At 43.9% G+C, this 23826-nt stretch overlaps 1 protein-coding gene across 1 annotated transcript in view; it reads left to right on the top strand.

Moving 5' to 3' along the window:
- Window positions 1-6181, top strand: part of grin2ba (glutamate receptor, ionotropic, N-methyl D-aspartate 2B-a) — a gene marked incomplete at both ends in the record, with an annotated part of 64993 nt that extends 58812 nt beyond the window's left edge. The window contains 1 exon segment of the mRNA XM_083676500.1: window positions 3773-6181. Coding sequence (XP_083532626.1) covers window positions 3773-6181 — 2409 coding nt within the window.
- Window positions 6182-23826: the final 17645 nt, after the last annotated feature.

Below are 23826 nucleotides of genomic sequence, written 5' to 3'. Positions count from 1 at the left end.
AGCAGCCCATAAAGACACCAGGCCAAGGCCAGGGCTTATAGGCACTGATAAGCAGAAATAAATGTGTAGAGGATGTCTCTGCTGGCCAACCAATGCCAAGGCAGAGTTTGAACACAGGGGAGGGGAGGCTATCTTTGTTTGTTTTGATGCTAATGTAAATATTTACTAAAATGTTGAGCCAAAATCAATTTTTCACTCAACCAACATCGTCCAGAGAAGCGGGAGAGGGTAGATTACTAGTTCTCGTGGGAGCAAAGTCACCCCGAGGTGTTTCATTTGCATTCCAATTGTTTTGACATGGCTCCAGTGTAATTCACCGTGGTGTCTCTCAAGGTGAAACGCTCGGGGCTAAACCATGTGGCTAATATACTACAATGCCACACACACCTCTACTGATTTCATCTGAAATACATGGCTTGATCCAGGATTTCTATTGACAATAGTCCTTTTTCTTCAGTGCACAACTTGATTATCTTGTAATTACTGTTATGGTTTAATATTTGTTTGTGTGTGTGTGTTTGTTTGTGTGGATGAAATGTGTGTCCATGACAGTTGACTTCTCATTCGTAACACAAATGGGCCGGTAATCGTTGATGATTGCATCATTATCGTTGGGATGGGAGTGAGGATGGGAGTGAGTGCAATTATGCGTTTGTGTGTGAGTGTGTGTGTGTGTGTGTGTGTGTGTGTGTGTGTGTGTGTGTGTGTGTGTGTGTGTGTGTGTGTGAGTGTGTGTGCGTGCGTGTGTGTGTGCGCACGACACATTCATGATGATATTACCCCACTGTCTGTGTAACAATGAATAACTGGATGTGACCCATCAACACATGAGATCATTCAGGCCCCCCAAGATATTGACAGGAGGAAACGATCAATGTGGGCCTACAGCGTCACATTGTCTCTTCCTCATTTAGCCGTTGGTATTTCCTATTGACGCCAGGCCCCTCCCTCCACCACGCTGCCACTGCTGGATTGATTCTGTTTTTTAATTTCACAGCATAATCCAATAAACTTTATTATTATTGCCGCAATTAACATTTAAGCTCAGCAGTGTTCAAAATGCGAAATCTGTCACGGCTGGTGTGACTCACGTGGCAGTGCCTTCACTGCCTGCTACAATCCCCTCCTACCCCGGCGGGGGTGAAGAGCAGTAAGCAGGGCTCCCCTGGCAAACTAGTCCTCCAAGGTCCACCTGCAACTCTACTGTAACAAATTAATGACATTGATTTTAAAAGCGTCTAATGAGTTTAGAAGTGTAAGCGTATCAAGACTAATCGCCACTTATTTTTTTTATTAAAATGACACCATGGTAGTGTACTATAGTATTTATTTGCCATGTCCTGTTTAATAGCACAGGTCTCGTGCACAGGGGTGGCTAGCGAGGGTCGTAGGATTGTAAAACACATGTCCGCTTAATCACTTAAAGATTTCAGTTGGTCCCTCTATGGATTTGAATGTCTCACCCTCAGGCTGTAGCTATTACCATTCAACACATTCCTGCCCAAGTACTCACTGAACCAGTCTGTGTGTGTTTACTTCACGTGGGCTTGTGGAGCATTTCTGATTCTCATTGTAAAGGAGAAGAAGAAGGAGCAGTGTTGGGTTGAGCCCAACAGTGATGCTGCTAAGCTAAGCTAAGCTAACACATTCTGTTGTTGTTGTTTACTCGTGTGTGCAAACAGCTCAGGCAGCCATCTACTACTGCCAAGGGCGAGGGTTGGGTAAACACAAACAAGTGATGTCATAGTGGCTTTTAAGGGAGGATAGAGTGGGACTATCACTGTCAGAGAGATCAACTAATCAAAATCAAAACAAAGTTTATTTTAAAGTACAGTTCACAAGATTGTCACAACAAAGTTTACCAAGAAAAGGGGTTGAAAATAAACGCAAATAGAGCCATAGAGTGAGACCAAGACAGGACACTTATAATACTAAATAAATAGATGCAGAAGGACAATGATGAAATGAGTCAAATGGTTGAAGAGTTAAAGGGATGGGGAGTTAAAGGGGTGAGGAGTTAAAGGGGTGAGTTAAAGGGGTGGGGAGCTAAAGGGGTGAGGAGTTAAAGGGGTGAGTTAAAGGGGTGGGGAGCTAAAGGGGTGAGTTAAAGGGGTGAGGAAAAGGAGTGAGGAGATAAAGGGGTGAGGAGTTAAACATGCAGTATAGAGCTGGCAAAGGAATGAGAATGACGTCATCACCATCAGGCTGACAGAGAAGACGGACGACATGCAAATATGTTTGACCAAACCCCTGACCCCTGACCCTTTGACTGAACGCTGACCCCGCCACTGGCTAGTGGTCAGTTTACCGCTGACCTTTAATGGCTTCCAAAGGGCCCTATTAACAGCAAACGCCATCCGCCAGACTTAAAAAACGGGAAAAAATCATTGAGGCAGATTGATTTGATCCACTCATCCATCTGTCACGCCTCGTTTAGCCAACTCTCCATCCATTTTTATTTGAATATCGTATTATACATCACAGGATGCAAATGGCGCTGTTTGTCTTCCTGTCATGGCCCTGCCAGTGTTTCCTGGCCCAGTCCTCTGTCTCTCTCTGTCTCTCTGTCTCTCTGTCTCTCTGTCTCGCTCTCTCTCTGTCTCGCTCTCTCTCTCTTTCTCCTTTCTCTCTCTCTGGAGTTTTACATGATTGCATGGCGGTGGGGTCTACAGTGAGTCGATGCCTGGGGTATTTAATAACTACCAGGGGGTATTGTTCTGCTGAATTCTAATCACATTGATTAAAGGTATTGACCACTGGGACCCACAGGGGTTTACTGCGCCTCTGTCATTATCAATCATCTACCCATCCTCTCTCTCTCTCTCTCTCTCTCTCTCTCTCTCTCTCTTCATCTCTCTCTCTTTCTCTCTCCATCTCTCTCTCTCTCTCTCTCTTTCTCTCTCTCTCTCCATCTCTCTCTTTCTCTCTCTCTCTCTCTCTCTCTCTCTCTCTCTCTCTCTTCATCTCTCTCTCTTTCTCTCTCCATCTCTCTCTCTCTCTCTCTTTCTCTCTCTCTCTCCATCTCTCTCTCTCTCTCTCTCTCTCTCTCTCTCTCTCTCTCTCTCTCCATCTCTCTCTCTTCCATCTCTCTCTCTTTCTCTCTCTCTCTCTCTCTCCCTCTCTCTCTCTCTCCATCTTCCTCCTCCTTTCTTATTCACTCAGATGTATGTTACTTGCATTACGTTCAGTTCACGTAAATCTATAGTCTTCTCTCCTATTGGTCGATATGGAGAAACCAGGGGCCCAAGCCAATCATCTTAAGAGGCCACACATGCTAGACTAGTTTAAAGCAGCAGCTATAGAAGTGTGTAGTATATTTTGAATAATCTCAGTTGCCCCTGTGTAGTAACTCTGTGTAACTCTAGGTACAACATTATATTAACATGTTGTTACACATAGAACATGAGTAATTTCTTTGTAATTACATAGTAATGGAGTTGTCTTGTTCCACTGTTCGACTATTAAACTCTTGTAATAACACAAACCGCTCAACTCCATATGCCATGTAATAATCGTATTACTACGGAGTGCAGTATGTAACAATATGCCAATACATGGTTGTTACCACTGTAATTACAGTGTTATTACACTGTAGGTACAGTACAGGAGCAGCTTAATGTAAAGTGTTACAGGTGACTGGGTTTAACCATCTCTGATGTACTTATATCCACTGTCTTTCTCTTCCCTGGCCTGTTTTTATCGCTGTGTTGTGGTTAACCAGACAGTCCCTCTCCTGTCTCTGATGTTGTGTGATTCCCCTCCTCACCTACAGGGCATCTACAGCTGTATCCACGGCGTCCAGATCGAGGAGAAGAGTTCAGCAATGGACTCTCCATCCGCCACCATGAACAACACCCACTCTAACATCCTTCGTCTGCTCCGCACCGCCAAGAACATGGCCTCCCTGTCCGGGGTCAACGGCTCGCCCCACAGCGCCCTGGACTTCATCCGCCGCGAGTCGTCAGTCTACGACATCTCGGAGCACCGCCGCAGCCTGGCCGGCCACTCGGACTGCAAGGTGGCGCCGGCCTACCTGCCCGAGGACAACATGTTCAGCGACTACATCAGCGAGGTGGAGAGGACGTTCGGGAACCTGCACCTGAAGGACAGTAACCTCTACCAGGACCACTACCTGCACCACCACGCCGGCTCCGCCCTGGGACTCAGCGGACCCCCCCTCAACAGGCCTCACAGCCTGGGCAGCGCCAGCTCTCTGGAGGGGGGCATGTTTGACTGTGACAGCATAGGGGGAGGGGTAGCCCCGATTTTCACCACCCAGCCACGCTCGGCTCTCACCCACAGGAACATGAGTAAGTTTGACCTGTTGGCCGGACAGACTCCACCCTCTGGGCAGGGCTTCAAGCAGGGGCTGTCAGACCTGTATGGGAAGTTCTCCTTCAAGGGGGGGGCCTCCAGCTCAGGCTACATCCCGGGGCATGACAGGTATGGTTGTGGAGGGGGGGGACGGGAGGATGACGGGAACATTAGGTCGGACGTTTCGGACATCTCCACTCACACCGTCACCTACGGCAACCTGGAGGGGAACGCTAAAAAGCGTAAACAGTATCGGGACAGCCTGAAGAAAAGGCCCGCCTCGGCCAAGTCGCGACGGGAGTTGGATGAGATCGAGCTGGGGTACAGGAGGAAGCCCTACCACATCAGCCACCACCAATACCACGGGCACCGCTCTGTCTCCCCGCCCCTAATGCCCCCAGAACGCAAGAGAGGAGGAGGAGGGGGTAGCACCTCCTACCTGTTCAGAGATAAAGAGAGTGTGAGAGATTTCTACCTGGACCAGTTCCGCCCTAAAGATGGCGTTCCCCAGTGGGAACACGTGGACCTGACAGACGGGCCCGGAGGCGGTGGTGGGGGGGTCGGTGGGGGGAACTGCACCAGTCTGGTATCGGTGGACGACTTCCTGAAGAACAAACCTAAGAAGTCTGAATCTAAGGGTGGGGGAGGGACGGCGGGCCAGCACGGGTTGGCCGGGGGGGAGTGGGAGTGTCGGAACTGCCGAGCCAGCGGAGGGGGCAAGCAGATGTCGATGCATGGCGACAGGGGCGGGGTGAGTGGAGGAGGAGGAGGGGGGGGGTACGGAGGAGGGGTTAGCTGTGGATCCTCAGGAGGGGGAGGGAACAGTCGCCCCAGCTCTGCCACCTGTATGCGCTGTGAGGGCTGTAAAAAGACGGGTAACCTGTATGACATCAGCGAGGACAACAACCACCTCTTGGAACAGATGGGGGGAGGGAAGGGCGGAGGAGGAGGCGGAGGAGGAGGAGGAGGCGGAGGAGGAGGAGGAGGAGGAGGAGGAGGCGGCGGCGCACCTCAAACTCAGGCCCAGCGTAGGAAGGCGTCAGGGTTCGGCAAGCCCCTTCGACGGCAGCACTCGTACGACGCGTTCGTAGACCTCCAGAAGGAGGAGTCGGGTGGGCTCGGGGGCGTCATGGGCGGCATGGTAGGAGGGGGTGGCGGTGGTATGGGGGGTCCAGGGATGGGAGGGATGTTACCCCCTCCCAGAAGTGTTAGCTTGAAAGAGAAGGAGCGCTACATGGAAGGGGTCAGTCCCTTCGCCCACATATTTGAGAGGCATGGTGGCTCAGAGAGGGAGAGGGAGAGAGACAGAGACCCGCTGTTCTACGGCGGAGAGAGGGATAGGAAAGGAGCGGGGTCGCCGTTCGGCTTGTTCCGCGGCGGCGAGGGCCTCCACCGTCGCTCGGTGGGGGAGAGGGACATGAGGGACAGGGATAGAGCCATGATGGAAGGAGGTGGAGGAGGAGCCTACTCCTTATCCAAATCTCTCTACCCGGACCGGGTCAACCAGAACCCCTTCATCCCCACCTTCGGTGACGACCAGTGTCTCCTGCACGGAGCCAAACAATACTACATCAAAAAGCAACAGCAGCAGCAGCAGCAGCAGCAGCAGCAGCAGGTCCCCAAAAACAGCCGCAGTGACTTCCGGGGTCCTATGGGTCTGACGTCCTACCTGCCTGCGTCTGCCACTGCTGGGGTGATGTCCAATGTGACGCCCAGGTTCCCTAAGGAGCTGTGTGGGATGGGCGGGATGGGTGGGATGGGAAACCACCATGGATCCACCCTGGGGGTGGGGCCACCGCAGAGGCCGTTCAACGGCAGTAACGGGCACGTGTACGAGAAACTCTCCAGTATAGAGTCTGACGTGTAAGAGAGGAGAAGGGGGGAAGGAGGCAGGAGGGGGGGGGGGGCAGGGGGAGGCAAGGGGAAGGGACGGGGGAGCAGTGTGCTGGGGATGGTAAGATAGATACTGTCCACACACTGCAGTCATAGTGTCACTAAGAACAAAGGAGAACGATAGAACGAGGGAAGAGAAGTTGAATGATAAAAAGAGGTTGGACTGAGAGGAGAGCAGGATGAGAAACAGAGGAGAGGATAGGGACCTTAATGGCTAGCAGGAGAGAAACAACCGTTAACAAGGAAAAGAAAACTACTTTATTAAAATAAAAACACATGGGTAGGGTTATATTAACCCACTCTCTGATTGGGCAATAGCTACAGTATTAAACACAATAAAAAAAAAAGCATGTTATGAACCATAAAACACACTCACACTCAAATCACATAGCAAGCCAGGCAGAAGCAACATGTCCCTGATTGTCCTCACAGAAAGTGACACCTTCTTGAATGGGCTATTGAAAGTTGCAGCCAAGTGAGTTGCAGGATGGATGTGGCCTCCTACAGAGTGCTTATGAGAAGCCCTGTGAGCCCAGAGAGCAGCAGAGCCTCCATCTGGCCCTGTGTTACCAGGGAACGGAGACGTTGTCAAGTTCACCACAGCTGAGACAGGAAATGAGTCGTTCTCCAGGAAGAAGACGAAGACAGCCTTCCTTAGTTAGCTTCCCTGCACTTCTTCTTCTTCTTCTTCTTCTTCTTCTTCTCCACCACCACGGCAACACTCTCCCTCTCTCTCTTCGCCTCTCCTCCTCTGATTGCCGACACCAAAACAGACGTCTCATCTTCTTGTTGGCTATGAGAATACAATCATGAATGATAATAAGATATTCTTACTGAAATAACAGGGTAAAAACAACAATAATATTGATAACATTGTGAATAACAAAGATGATATTAGTATTAATTATGATAATACTGGTTATGATGACATTATTAAGTTTTGTTTTATGTTCTGTTGATATTTCAATGCTGTTTATTAATATTTGTAGTTATTTCTTTGTCTGCCCCTGGTGGCAGGAAGCTTGTTATCTAATTCAACTAACAAGCCTGAAAGACTGAGAAGGAAGTCCTTATAAGGTCCCTTGTTTTGGTTTTTATGATGTTTTGTCCATTAAATACTCGCTCATTTATTTGCTGTTTTTAAAAATGTGATGAAAGGATCTTGAAGACATGATTTGCACAGTACTGACAGGTTCCTCATGAGTTCCTTGTTTGAAATTTAAAGAGATTTCACACACATACACAGGCACGCACGCACACACACAGGCACACACACACACACACACACACACACACACACACACACACACACACACACACCATTTCCGAACTTGTGTTGGTCGACAACTGTGAGAGACCATGTCTTGTCAAAAGCTGATGGCTGAAGAAGACACTGAGCGAAGGACGTGCCTTAACGGACTCCCAACGATGCGTACCCCAGAGCTGAACCAGAGTCTGTTACAGCATTATGAATTATCAACATGGTTCCAGGGTGTGTAGAATATTCATACGCTGAAACCAAGTTGTATAAATATTTACAATGGATGTGAGAGAGAGACTGGTGTGTGTGTGTCAAGAGACAATAACATATAGCCTATTATGTCATGAAAATGTTTGATAACACTTAACTTGATGTGGACATGAACACAGAGACTTTACAATGCAACATCAGTAGTGCTTCAAAGACCTGTCACGCATCCATACCAGGAGCACATTACACAACACACTGTAAGACTGCTGAACCTCATAACCACAGCACAACAAGCATTTGATCGCTTTCTGGATTCAGGTTCTAAAGAAAAAACAGCCAGCAGCCTTTTCAGGCTTTCTTTATGTCATACAGTGCAGTGCCACTTATCTTGTAAGACCTTACACCTCACTCTCAGATGTTATGAAGTTGTATGCAGGCTTTATGAGGCACAGTGAAGAAGCGTTGTGAATGCATCTTTGGGTTTACTCACTCCAGTCAAAGTGTTAGTACACAATTGTGTATGATATATAGTATGCTCTGTAAATTTAAATTTAGGGTTTTTCTTCTTTGAAAATGTAGTTGCCCAGTCGAAAATGGTATTGATTGAAGCTGAGGGGGTCTCTGCCAGGGACATCTCTTTGACCGAGGCAGTGTGATGGATGCCATCTTGAAAAAGCTCACAGTGTAGGGGAAATTCTGACAGATGTTGACAGTCCTTTTAGCTCGAGACCTCCACAATATTGCACTGAACCTTTACAACGTCTAGGTTCAGTCCTTCAGAAGACATGCCTTATTATAATCACACCAAACCGACTTTGATGACACAGGACATTGTACAGAATATAAGCAGCAAGCCTATTAGCTCCTGAATGGTTTCTCTTCAATTAGTATGAGTTCGGTGTCATAAGTTCAAGGGCTGCTGGGAGATTGTGTTTAAGTGCTGAGCTGTGATTGAGGGTGCTGAGGACATACAGTAGAGATAGTGCAGTCAGTTGTCTTTGTCGGGGGCTGTCCTATCTTTAATATGATCCGAACGCACCTCTCTAAAAGGCGGGTGTGTGGGGGAGAGAATCATGATTGAATGATAACAGATGCTGATAAACTATTCATTTATTCTACACCCTTGTCTCCTTCCCTCTCTCCCTCTCTTGCTTCATACCATTAAAATGAAACCTATCAAGTTAGCCTTAAATCAGACAGATTCAACATCTCCCCCTTCCCACCCCCCATGAATGGATGATGGCGGGTATCTTTGGAATTTTATACGCACATGTTTTGGACGGTCGGCCAATATCAGACAGATGAAGAAGAGATGGAAAAGAGGAGGGAGAAATAAGAGATGAGAGAAGTGGAGAGGAAATGGTGTTAGCATCAATCAGTGTCAGTGTTAATATGTTATCTTTTTCCCTGTAAATATATATATTTAAAAACTCTTTTCACTTTGTACAGTAAGACAGACAGTCAGGATGTAACTTTCAATATGTTTTACAATACAATTTAAGAAATAAACAAAACACTAATAAAAACACATAAAAATACAAAAATACAAAAACAAAAATATGCAAAATATAGTTAAGACAAAAATATTACTAATCATGATAAGTGATATAATTGAACTTTTTTTTGCTTTAAATCTCATGTTTACTTAATTATGGAGTTTACCAATTACTATAATGATTATTTTAAGAATATGCTTTTGCTTATTTTCACTAAAGTGTTGGAAATTTAGGATAATTTTACTGTAGGTGTAGACGTTTGGTGATAAGGGGAAAGCTTAGTTTAGGAGTCTTCCCTAAGTTTACCTTGAATTGTGTTAGATTCTCTTTTAAGATAGACTACTTATCATGCTTTACCAGATAAACAAAACTATCTATACATTTATGTAATACAGTATTACATGTATACATAGATGACATTTGCATATAGAGGCAGTATATTGTGATCCTTCATTTTTAAGCAATCCTCGTTAAGTAATTGACTACTAATTATTTGTCTTTTGTTGCCCTTTTTTGAACTGGGATTTGGTGGCCATTGCACTTGTGTTGATAGAGCTTCACCACACACAGGGCTGGCTCGGTCTCCTCACTGTCTGTTTGGGGTTATACTGTAGATTCACTGTGACACAACACAGACAACACTGGACATTTACCCCAATATTGTTGTCCTTATCGCAGACGATTTCAATGCCAATGGTGTAAAATAAAGTCTGAGTACGTTCATCATATTGAAGAATGCAGCTGAAATGACAATGCATTCTTTGCAACCCCTTATAGAAGGATGACGTGTTTCTCATACTGTATCGGCGTCTTCTTCAAATGGTTTGAATCACGTCATTTCAACGCGATGAGAGGATATCGTTGTGTTCACTTCGGAACCTGTTGTAATTTATTTATCATTGATCTAGACTTTTTGGAGACCTTTTGGTATGCATGTGGAAGATGAAATGCAGGGTAAAGTTGTGTGTGTGCCATTTTTGTGCAGAGATGCGACATTTTACGCTTGTGATCATAGATTTCTCCTCTATATTTTGTGTAAACATTACTCATCGCGATTAAGTTTTGATGAGTTTATTTCCAACTTTTCTCTTGAAATCTCTCATATTTCTCATTCAAATGCATTCATGTCTTATGTATTTTTTTTTGTTGAAAATTCAAATTGAAAAATATGTTTGCACATTGGTCTGCATATTTTCCAATGCGACTCTTCAAATTGATTTTTCCTCATCGACAATAAACAGCATGAAGAGTGTTTATGTGTTCCAATCTACTAATCTGTGTTAGTCTTGACTCGAAGAATCTCTGTACATGTATAATCGTGACAGGGATGGTTAGTGGCTCTTTCTGAAAACGGTACACAGTTTTTAAACTATCCCTGCTTGGACAGAAAAGCACTGCTATAAACAGCCTGCCAGAACCTTCGCCACTTTAGCATAGAGGCTCTACGGCCAGGGTGTGCAGAGTAAGCGAGAAAGAGGGAGCAGTCTTTATTTCCCCAAGGCCGTTTGGTTCCAGTCTCACTGCCTGCACAATCCTGCCAGTACACATATACATTTGTTTACATGGGCTATACTGTATGGCAAAATACAATGTCACATTTTTACACATTTTACAATGCTAGGAGTATCTCTGCCAGGTTAGTGGGCTGTAACACAGGTTGGTGCTGTGTGTGATGGATTCCTACAGGCTAACATACATTTATCTCATATGATAAGGCCATACTGTAGGTGACAGCTTTGTTAACACAATCAGTTAAGCATTTCGTAATCAACAGCACTGATTTGTTTAACTGTATTACAGTTCATTAACAACATATTGATTGATTACAGTCCTATTATCACTTAGTGTTTTGGATCTGTTTAAGAAGATACTTTACTAATAATGATGAATTTGTACTGAGGGTTGATGTGGCAAATTCACTTCAGATTTTGCAACGTTTGTTGACTTTTTTTTGTTATAATTTCCCGCAAATCTGATGAATTTTCCGCAAATCTGATATACTGTGTGTGTGTGTGAGTGTGTGAGTGTGTGTGAGTGTGTGAGTGTGAGAGAAGAGAGAGAGAGAGAGAGATAGATTGCTTGAATGTGGGATTACTTGTGGGCACACATACATTTGTCTATTTATTAGTACATAAAACGTGTAAACTGTGAACTCATTGAATTATTTCCATTTGTTTTTCTTTCTTATGATCCAGATGGATAACAGAAAATGTTGTTATAGGTAAGGTAACATTGGATAAGGGGTTGTTGCAAAATGTATTTCCGAAAGAGATGACACATGACTCATAGCAGTTGAATACTCTAAGAGTGTGTACAGACAGGTTTGTGAATACTGAATCAGCCCCCCTTTACCATGCACCAATACACAGTAAACGTCTTACTTGATTGATTTTACCACGAGTAGGCAAAATGTAACATAAATATGATTATCATTGTACACATATTATTCAAGGCCATTCTTTTCTCTTTTTGTGGCCCTTCCTTTGAAATGTTACCAACATTTTTACACCATACAAACAGAAAAATGATACAAAAAATATCTAATTGTACAGATTGTGTAAATATGAATATGGGAACACATTTAAACTTATTCCTTCTTTTTTTGTATGGAAATGATCAAATTAATCATAATAACGAATTAACAATGTCACTGCAAAATTGCAAAAAATCATCATCATGGTACCTCTTAGGATAATACTGATATCTACAATGATAAGTGCTAAAATAAGACTATTCTTTCTCTTTGTACATGATGAACAAAATGAAGTGTTGAGTATTAATAAAAAAATGCTAAGTTTCATGAATGTGGGACTGAGTCTTCCTTTCCCTGTCCTTGTGTTTGCACTGTATCTCTCTTCCTCTTTCTCTCTCCCTCTCTCTCCTGTCATTTTGAAGATTTGTTATCTTCCTTGTACCCCTTCATTCTTTTGTTTTCCATTTCCCTGATATATTTATGTTCCAGTAAAGTTCCCCTCCCTTCCTGCTTGTGCATGTGTCTCACGTTCTAGTGCTTTTACTGGCAAGACATACTGAGTCTCCCCCTTACCCATCTTTCACTCTCTCTGTCTCCCCTCTCCTTCTTCCTCAAACCCTCTCTCCCTCTCCCTCTCACTCTCTCTTTCTCTCCCCATCTCTCACTCTCTTTATCTCCCCTCCTATCTATCTCTCCCTCTACATGTATCTCCCTCCCCTCTCTCTCCCCAGTCCTTTCCACCTCTCTCCCCACTCTCTCTCTTTCCCTCTCTCTCTCTCTCTCTCTCTCTCACTGATTATTTTTCTCTCAGCGTTCTCTCTCTCTGTCAGAGGGCTAGCTGTGCTCAGCAGGGGTGGAGGTTGGCGTCAGGGGTTTGGGCTGTGGGGAGAGGTGGAGAGGTGGCTGCCCAGGAAGCAGGGCCATATGGTGCCTCGTCAGGCTGAGCAGCAGAGGCTGCATGGCTCTCCACTACCACGGCCCACACTGCAGGCTGCTCCACAGACAGGCGCCTTACAGACACATTGCTTCTGCTCTCGGTCTCTTACTGCCAGTCCAACCCTACAGTACCCCTGGGGCTCTGCCTGTTCCTCTGAACCCTCAGATCTGGTAGCGTGTGACCGGGTCTGATAGCCTTTGTTCCCTCCATTTAAAATATATTTGAATTACAAAATGGTGCCCTGTAACCTTCAGCCAGAGAAAGACAGTCTCAAACGAACCCAGAGAGCGCTGCGCTGTGTTCCTTGTCGGGGAGAGATGGACATGTGCCAGTGGGGAGCTTCTACTGTATGTCCTGAGGACGTCATTTTGACCGCTCCAAAAATAATGGGAATTTGATTAAGAGACACCCGAAACAGTCTCTCAGGGATATCCTTCAGTGCAGACTATGATAAGGAAATAGTTGTTGGAATTAACATGGGAGACTTTACACAGCAACCTGGTAAACAATGTCTGTACATGTATCTCTCACATCTGCTGTATGCCTCACTTTGGTACCAGTGTGTTCCTTACCAGACCACACCTTACAGCGTCCATCTTGTTTCTCTGTTCCCTTTGATCCTTCTGTGTCTGGATCATCTCCCTCTGCTTACCTGTGTAGCCCTCCTCCCACCCATGACACCCTACTCCCCATCTACCATCTCCCTCCAGCATGTCTCTCTCTCTCTCTTTCTCTCTTTCTCTCTCTCTCTCTCTCTCTCCCCGCCTCATATTCATTTTTCAGTCACGTTGGAAAGCGAGGCTTATTAAATTATTGATAGCAGGGGCGAGGCGTGAGTAAAAAAAAAAGAGTGGAGAGAATGGCAGGACTTTGAAGCACACAGACGTTGGGGAGGAAGAGGTGAAGTGGGAGAAAGGGAGGAGGGCAGGGGAGGGGAGGGCTGGAGGGAGGAATGTGGGTGAGGGACAGAGGAGGAAGAGCTGTGAGAGACAGGGAGAAGGCCAGGGCGGTTTTGGAGAGATTAGAAAGAGAGGTTAATATGGGAGAGAAACACTGAGAGGCTGGGCAGAGGCCAATGATCTGGTTGGAGCAAATCCCCGTCCAGAGCTTGTTTGAAGGCCAAGCCGTCAGGGTCTCTTATTTAACCCCATCTAACTGGCAAACTCTCTCTCCCTCTCTCTCCCTCTCTCTCTCTCTCTCCCTCTCTCTCTCTCTCTCTCTCTCTCTCTCTCTCTCTCTCTCTCTCTCTCTCTCTCTCTCTCTCTCTCCAAGGCCACCTTATATTGTGTGTCAGCTTGAGTTATTAGGATGGAGGGAAAGACGGGGAGAAGGGATGTAATAAAATAGAGAGAAAGACCTGTGAGTTATGGATGAGAGTCCACTGGATTATGGAGACTGAGAGGAGGGGGAGAGCATGGGTGGGAGGGATGAAAGAGAAATGGGACGAGAGGTAAAAAGGACAGATGACAATAGTGGTGGCACTTTCTCTCTCTAAGTCCCTAATGCAAGCTACCTTTCACCTTGCCATCCTGTAAACTCATGTCTTCCTCAGGCTGTCTTTATTAATGCAGAATATGGCTTTTCTCCCTCCCACAACACCTAATGCCCTACTCTCTCTCTCTCTCTCTCTCTCTCTCTCTCTCTCTCTCTCTCTCTCTCTCTCTCTCTCTCTCTCTCTCTCTCCCTCTCTCTCTCAATGCCCGCCTGTCCCCTTTCGTTCTCTACTTCTCACCCCCACAATCCCAGAATGCACTGCAACTACTTTTTAACAATTAACTGTTACCTAGCAACAGGATATTGTGTGAGTGAAAGAAGGAGAGAGGAGAAAGCTTTTAGTCAGTGAAAAGCTGTAGGGTTTTATATTGGTGTAAAAATACATTTTCTTAATATAGTACTTAACAGACTCTGCATCGTAGGGCATTGAGTTTGTTGGCCAATTTGTGTTCTCAGTCTAAAATAAAATAAATGAAGGGGAATTTGCTTGATTCGTGAGTATTGGGCGAAAAGAGACGATGCTGTGTATGTGTGTATAGCATGTGTTTTCTACCTCCTAGGACAGTGAAGATGGCAGAGAAGGCATTGAGAAGCTGTCCCCAGCTCTGTGCGGAGGGGAAAAAAGCATCCAGACACAACTGCAGAGACAGCAGCACACAGCTGATACACAGCAGTCCAATATACATGAGCTCCATGGACAAGGACAGCCACAGCATTCCTACAGGGAGGTAGAGGATCAACACACACACATGGATACATACACACACACACACACACATACACACACACACACACACATGGGCACTGACATGCACACACACACACACACACACACACACACACACACACACACACACACTGTCTTGGTTGTCTTTAATATCTCTTTACAAATTAAATATTTGCATTCAATGGGTGAGTCAAGGAGAGAATTATCCAGTAGGACATCGGAGGTGGTGGTAGATGGAAGGGAGACATGAAGGATTGTGGTTATAATGTGAGTAAATAGAGCACTCATAAAGAATGAGTATTGCGGAGAGAAGTGGGTGAGGAGAGAGAGAGATGGAATGATGAGAGAGAGAGGGAGAGAGAGAGAGAGAGAGAGAGAGAGAGAGACAGATGGAGTGAAAGGACATTAACAAGTGAGAGAACACTGGGAGGGTGAAAGACAGAAGGTGAAAGGAAGCACTGGGGAGAAAGGGTTAAGGAGGAGAGGGGAGAGAGAGAGAGAGAGAGAGAAACAGAGAGAGAGACAGAGAGAGCGAGAGAGAGAGAGAGATGGTTGGTTGCCGCGGCAACAGGAGCCAGCGTTTTTCCTTTCCTGTTGCTGATTGTAAAAGTTTTGATGGCGGAGAGTGCCAGCTTGTGGCAAAGGGTTAAATGTTACAGAAGCTTACTATAGGCTGCACAGTATGTACGCTATGCCTTTTTACATTTGTTTTGTATCAATGTCCTGAATCGAAATGAAATAGAACTGCATTAGAACTGCCACCATCCCGAGCAGCTTGTTGTCATACCAGGACACGAATAGTCCATGAATATTCTATGATTAAAAAATCATACAGAATCCCTGAGTGACACCATGAACCCACGTCAGTATGATTAACATGTCTTACCTTAATGACAAAACCCTGTCACTTACACACATGTGTCATCCCTGACAGCCCATAGGAGGACGGATGTGCTCCGGTTTGTAAGGTCACAGTGACATCACAGCAGGGGGGGGGGGGTGACAGTATGAAACATATATCATGGTACAGGAGGGCGCAGGAAGAGGAATAGGGAAGTAATAAAGCTCTGAAGCTCTATATAGGAGTCACAAGGACAGAACCAAGATGATGGCACCATCAAATTTAATGACCAATGGGGGAGGGGAGGGGTGGGGGTGGAGGAGAAGGGATGGGGGTGGGGGTTGGGGGAAAGAGGGAAAGAGCTGAGGAGGGTAACTAAAGGGTACCCGGCCATAAGAGAAAGCAGCTTAATTAGAGTAATCACTCTCTTCACTTCACATTCTGTAATATCACTGATTTTGAATTATGTTCTCAATATGTCCCTAAGAACCTCTCTGTTCTATGTCTCACCCCGAGGCATGCTCTCCCAATCCCCCCCCCCCCCCCCCCCCCCGCCCTGTAAACCCTCACCCAAACACTTTACCCAGCATTCTGAGGCCACTCTCCCTCCCTCTACTCTAGGTATGTTAGTCATGCCCGGCTTGGATGCTGATGCCTAGTCTGTCGCTCCTCCTCCTTTTCTTCCTCCTGCTCTTCCCCCTCTTCCTCTTCACCCCTCCTCCTTTCCTCCCGGTATCCGTAGTGATTGAGGCAGGGTTCTGTGGTTGCTAGGAGATGAGGAGAGTGTGGCAGTTGGCCTCAGAGAGAGGCAGAGTTCCATGAGGACGTTGATGTGGGAGTTTAGGAGAGAGCGCACCCTGCTGGACATAGTCATCCTAATGCAGTTAGTTATTCAACCATTTCTGCATTATAACCTTTCTCCAAAAAATAAAACTCCATAGGAGCCATGTTTATGCTAAGAATTCCGATTCTGAGACCACCACCTCAGATTCATCTGTCCTTAGCATGTCCAACCAAACACACTTGACATAGTATCAAATCACATTTGAATAAAAACAAACAGAAAATCTATCCTCTTCTCGCTGTTTATGTGTACATCTATCTACTAACCAATTATTACCGCATACAAAAAAGTATGACATTTATGAAATCATGAAATTTGAAATCTGTAATGTATGGTAAGCTGGATCCTTACCACCCATGGAAATGGGCCGACCAGACACCAGGATGCCCGGGGCATCTCAGAGACAGACTGAAGTGGTGCTGGGGGTGGATGGAGTCTCTCTGTAATGTATGCATGTTTTTGTTGATTAATTGCCAGATTGTTATATCACTGATGAGTCTCTCCATTGCATGCTCTGTACTGATGATGCAGATTAAGCACTTAGTGAGTGACGTTTAACTGTCTGGATATTATACTGCCAGTCTCTCTTATGACCACTGAGTATAGGCTGGTCTATAATGTGTTTTTTGTCTCTGTCACTGGACAGTGTCTCCTCTAGCCAAGGACAGGCAGAAAGTTAAGTAGAATTGTAGATAAGTGCAGCTAATGCAACTCAATGTATAGTCGTTCTGGAATGTTCAACTTCTCTGTGTTCTGAGAATCATGGCTCAGATCAAAGCCATGTCCATTCTATTGATACCATATGTCTATAATCAGAGGGGCACTAATTGTGATATCGTCAGACAGTTACATTGGAGATGATCAAAGAACACAGAATTGTAGATATGCATGACTTACAAGCATACACTTCAAAGGACTTGTTGGACTGGTATTTCAGAGAATAATGTGAACACTTTTGCCAATTCCTAACATTTTGTGTGCTGCTGTGATGCTTTATTTTTTTGTAATTGAATGTTTTTTGGTATAACTCTGACTCCATGTGGCGATCATGGGCATTGCACACCTTCAGTGCACACATTCGGTGCAGTATGATGAATCTGCATATCAACAACAACATCAATAGTGATAAACATGTCATTGCATTGATGTTTGTTGATATTTTTGTTGCACTCTAGCAAACCTCACTTCAAATAAATGGTGTGTTCCTATAGGTCGACAGTGCAATCAGAATCATTCAAGTAAATAGCTATACAGTAGGTATCATATTTGTTGTCTCTTCATAATATAATATAATTGGTGCGTTGGACAATATCCATTATATGGACAATATCCATTAATAGGTGCATATTCTTTTAAAAAATGTGGGGTTAAAATTGGTCCTTTCAATTCATATAAACAGTAATGTACTTAGCTACTGTTCCTCCCTGCATGTGTTCAGGTTACAGAGCCGTGCTCCAACTGGGTCCTAATTGCCCATTCAGTCGCTTGATTGACATCTCCCAGACTTGCTTTTTCAAATACCCCAGACCTTTTGTATGAAACCAGCTCAAGCAGGTCCAGAGCATGTTTTGAATCTATGGTTAGGAAGGAATTCTAAGATAGGCTTTCTCTGATCCACTGAGTGTTTCTGAAAGGATTTCTATAGGTTACAGTATGTTACAGTATGTACAGTATGTACACCAGTTCAAATTCACAACACTCCTCGAATATGGCTATCCCTCAACAAAGGAGGTTGGAAGTGGTAAGTTTTTTTTTTTTTTACGGTCACATTGTGCATCTTGACCTTCACCTGGTCATCTAAGGATTAGGTTTGGCTCATTGTCCCATAAAGAGCAGCCAGAGTTCCCACTCTAAGCATCATTGGCACCTTTAGGCATATAATCAGATTATTCAACCATATCCAGGGGATGCAGCACACAATTTAGAAAGAGTTTAATTATGAAAATGCATGAAAACACATATTGTTAAACAGTTGGTCCTCATAATTCGTATGATTATATTCCTTCTACATATATGACATTCCTTCCATTATATTTCTTCTTTTCTTTCCTTTCCTTTCTTCATTGTCATTCTACCTCACAGCCTTTCTTTTCACCATCGATAATTTGATTCGGTGCCTAGATACAGTAACTATCCCTGTTGGCGTCGCTTTTTTCATAGTATGAATGGGCAATGGACTGCATAGAACTGTTTGAGAATGCTGCACTGTGTGTATGCTATGCATGCATACAGTACTGTATGTATGAATGTGTGCATGCACATCCTGTATGTCGGTAGCCTATGTAGGCCTATGCGTTTTACCTGTAAGCGTTGCATGTGTCTGCATGTGCACACGCGCATGTGTAACCGATGTAGACATGCACAAATTATCCACAGTTAGGGTTCTGTGATATAGTTGCTATGGCAACCATGATAGAAATAGACGTGTTATCTGCATGGGAATTAAATAAATATAATTGAATATTGTTGTTGAGAAACAGAGTCAGTAAAAAAAAGAAAAAAAGGAGGATTTATTTTGTGAAAAGGGACAAGGTATAACTGAATGAGTGTGTGTGTGTGTGTGTGTGTGTGTGTGTGTGTGTGTGTGTGTGTGTGTGTGTGTGTGTACTGTGGACACTGCAGTACATAAAAGTGCAGCACCACAGACGGGGGGCCATAGGCCAGACCATTACGACGGCGAGCAAGTGAGAAGGTCTGCGCTGCATTCACCGGCCTCTGTGTCAGAGGAGATACCGGTAAACCCTTTGTGACAACACAATAAATGTAATGGGAAAAGGATCTTGTGTAGTACCTCTTTTAATGCACATCATAACATTGTTATTTATATTTATAATAACATTTATTTATAATAACAATGCAATGGATATAATCAGGTAGCAATGCACTACTTTAAACTCCAGTAATACTTCTTGCAATGAGATCTAAATAATGCATTTCAGTGTCAGTCACTAGGGAAGGGCTTTGAGCTGTAGCCTATTTGTCACTGCGGTGAGGTACCTGAATTGACACGCAGCACCCTACCTTGAATAGGTCTGTACTGTAGCTATCCACTGTGTCAACAAGTGCAGTACATCAGTCTTTATCAAACACATTTTCTGTTCACCATTAAGCCTGTCACTTCTCTTTATACTGTATGTTCCTCCTTTGTAGTGAATTCAGTGATCATGCACTTGGTGGATCAAATAGGAACAAAGAGACTGTCTGAAACACTCAATATCCAGAAATAGAGAAAGGATTACTAAATGCATTCATTGGCAACATTCATATCTTACAGTTTATGATATAAATAGGAAAAAAATCATTGAAATGGGAAAGATTGGGAAAGGGAGGAGGGAGATGGAGGGATGTGATGGGGAGAGATGAGGGAGGAGGGGGTGCAGGAATATGAGTGTGTATGCATTTTCAAGGCGGTCTTTCAGCTGCAAAAAAACAGTAACAGGAAAACGAATACGTCTACCGATGAATGCATGGCTTCTACGATGTATTTATGGAATTAGACATTTGCGATTTATCGGTTCTACAATTAATGTGGAGGCAATGCGTTTAATTGTAGTTAGAGCGAGGAGGGTTCACCTAAACGGTGTGTGAAAGAGGGAAAGAAGAAGAGGAGAAGAAGAGGGAACAAGAGGGGAGGGGGCGGGGGTGTATGGACCTCACTGGTTACGGGACCTACAGGCACCCCGATTGTGCTCTCATAATTTTTGGAGGTGAGGACAAAAGAAAGGGAAAATTGGAGGAAAGGCCCGGGATTTGAGTGGTGCGACGGGGCCCCCGACTTCGCCGCCGCTGGTCGGGGTTGTCAAGACTACAGAGGTTGAGGGAAAAGCGGCGGAGCAGTCGACTCAAGACCGGGGTTTCCTGCCACAGCAGCGGGATTGTCACAAAACACCCTTCTACTCTTCGAGGGGCCTTGAGCGTTCCCAGGTATGCAATATGAAAGAGTGAGTCTAGCTTGTTTTTCTCCAGCTACGTTTGTTTGGGGAAAATTACATGTTGGAAGGGGTGATTGTCTGCAGCAGCATCCATCTCACCAGTGAACGTTATTAATGCTAAACCCACCTCCCCCTGTGTATTTCTAAAGGAGGAAACATCTGCACCTAATCACCTCTCCTTGGCTTTTGTAAGGCTGCTTGCCTCCCCCGTCCAGGCTAGCAAGCTAGCTGTGGTCATTAGCGTTATACAGAGATTTATACTGTGATGCTGCATGTTAGCTATAAGCGACTGTGTTCGTTGTGCATAGATACACATTTGACAATGTAATAGGCAAGCAGGGTAGCTCTTTAGCTTGTTTGGCTATCCTAGCCACATTGTAAATAACTCTTACTCAATTTGCTATACCGCAATTGGGTTTCACAGCTATAGCTAGCTAGCTCCAGTCAGCCAGACATATAATAACGTTAGCTAACTAATTGTAGGTAATGCATCTTGACGGTTGACGGTGGCTAACGTTAACGATACTAGCGTTTGTCAACCGGTTTAAACCATGTAGAATTTGGTGTCAACATAAGAATAAAGCTGCTCGCGCAGTTTAATCTGCAACAAAATACAGCGCGTGCCCAAATAATTAATTAGCCATTTAGACTGCTCTCTTGGGTACATTTACAGTGTGAGCTAATACTATTCAATAATTAACCGTTTTGTTATTTTTCGTTAGACAACACTAGCCATCTATTCATGAATGTGCATAGCATGGTTATTGAAAATTCCTTATGGTTTTTTTTGCGATGACAAACGAATTAGCTATCTTATAACACCATTATGACTACTGAAATTCAGCCTGGCTAACTTGTAATGTTTACAGTGTCTCACCTGCTGTTATGGTGTGACCCTTAGTGGCCGTGTGACAGCACTGTTAGGAAGCTATCTTGCCTGTCTTTAAAATGCTATTGTCTCTATTGTCTCTAGTACATAAACAACCTGGCTGTTGTACTCTATGATAGCAACGTCCTATTGGCAAAGGTAATGACTTTATTGATGACTGAAGTGACAACATTAACTATATTGTCATTCCATCACCATAATCAACATTTTAATTAGATTGTGGATTAGGCCTAGTAGTTACAAAGCCAGAACCCAAATTACAGTCCACGTTAAAAGATATGGTAAGGATGCAGGCCTATCTTTGATGCCAAAACTGACTAGTAACCAAGATATCCCCCTTGTCTGATATTTCACTTACCAGTGAAACCAGTCAATTATTACGGGTATATTACACTAAGACAATACGAAAGGACTGATGAAGTTGGCTGCAATGCTTTTGGGCTGTTAAGCATTTTACAGTGTGTTGGAGACAGACAATAGACATGTGTCGCATGGGCCCCTGGTGAATAATGACCCTACCAAGGTGGCGTCACCCCATAATTAGACTCCCCACTGATTAAATGCCTTTCCAGGATGTTAAATACATCTATGCTAAGCTATATCTTAGTGATAACCTATCCTATTAATTCAGTGAAGTGATAAGAGACCACATGTCTTGCTTCAGCTATATGACATTGTTTGTTTACATGTGCTGTAAGTGGATTTGTGACCTTGACTGTATATGACATTATTATTATGCTGTTTTTGACTGCGTGCTGCTTGTCCACTTTACGCTCTACTCTTTTGCTTTTGGGCAATCACACGTGACACATTGCAAACAGAAATGTTGTTTATTGATAAGATAAGATCAAATTCATTGTCCCGAAGGACAATTGTTGTGGACACAGTGCGGCTGAATAAACAATTAAAATCTACTATGGCCGTAAAAAAAAGTACACTCCAATTCAACACTGCACACAGGTCATTCATACGCATAACATATTGTTAATGCTTTTGTGTATGTGTGGATAAATGTTGTCCTTCAAAATGATATGGTTGAGATTTATAATTAAGTTAAAGCTTTATAAGCATGTTTTGATGAATGAACCTAACATACCATAACAACACATACCATTACAAATACAATTTTACACATGTGGAATAGGGAATTGTCCTTTTTACACTTTTGGAATCACAAAAACTGCTGAATTCCATCACTGTGCTATTTTGTGACAATGGCAATACAATGCTGTTACAATTACTACTACAGCGTTATTACTGTACACATGTGTACAAATGGATGTGGTCGAGGATGTCCTGAACATGCGGTTATTTGGGCACAAAGACAGTTATTTTTGTTTCTTCTTCTGTACTTTCAGATTTCCACAAGGCTCCTGGAAGCAACAGAAGAGAGATGAACCCACATGTATGGAAATACAGGAGAGAAACTGAAAAACAGAAACAAGAGGAAGATGATTAAATTGAATGCCTTACTTGGGGATGTTATTATGGGAGTAGATAGAACTGAATAATGAGTGACAGAAAAACATGATAAGGTAAGAAAGAAAAATGCTTTGGATATAGAAGATATTATTGAAAAAGAGTGAACAAATATAGGGTGGAAAAGAACAAAGTTTAGGTGAAAAGAAGGCAAGAACAGACTGGGGACCAAAGACTTTTCTACAATCCAACTAAATACAACAACAAATCACACAAGCAGTATTTGAAAAGGAATGAAAGGAAGAGAGCAAAAAAAAAAAAAGTATTACTCTGCAACAAAGAACAGACAACAATGTCAGTTGGATAAGCCATAAATGGCAGTTCCTATTAGGTGAATGTATTGGTTAGTATTACTGAGGATTTTTTACACAGGTGCAAGCCAAATACATACAAACCTACAAGAGTGAAGTATTCTATTTCACGTGCTCCTGCCAGAACTGAAGAATTGCTGTGACAGCAGTCCGGCAGTCTTAAAAGGTTGCAGTGACTCCTGACAAGATTTTTGCACACGGTACGCCATTTAATCCCACTGCAATTGAATTTCTGAACTCTGTTTGCTTGTGCTCTTATTACAGTGGAAAATAATTGTAGGCTTATCATTTGAAGTTCTGGTGTCTCTGCTGCACTTGATATTCTCACCTTTTTAGTGCCAAACCGCTACAGCTTCATGGTGATGATTGCAGCGTCTGTATTGTAACTTTTTTTGTGAAACTGCTGCTACAGTCAGATTCTCAGCTCTTGTTTGTTTTAATTTGAACTCAAGACTCCAGCTATGATAACTGTTTTCTGAATTTGAACCTACACTAGCCTTTTATCATCAGCAGATTTCAGAAGTGCATCTTTTTTTATCATCTTCTACTGCCCCAACCTCAGTGTCATCTTAAATTGCTGCTACAAGTGAGATAATACCACCTGTGATATATTTGCCTGCTTCAACTCTTTACTGGACGTAGTTGGAATTTCCCTTTAAAGCCAGCCTACATACCGTCATACATTTTTTTGTATACACAGTTACTGCCATAGGCCTCTGAATCAT

Source organism: Argentina silus (assembly GCF_951799395.1).
Source record: "Argentina silus genome assembly, chromosome: 9".
NCBI lineage: Eukaryota > Metazoa > Chordata > Actinopteri > Argentiniformes > Argentinidae > Argentina > Argentina silus.
The sequence above is the reverse complement of the archived record's forward strand: the minus strand, read 5'-3'. Positions and strand labels throughout refer to the sequence as shown.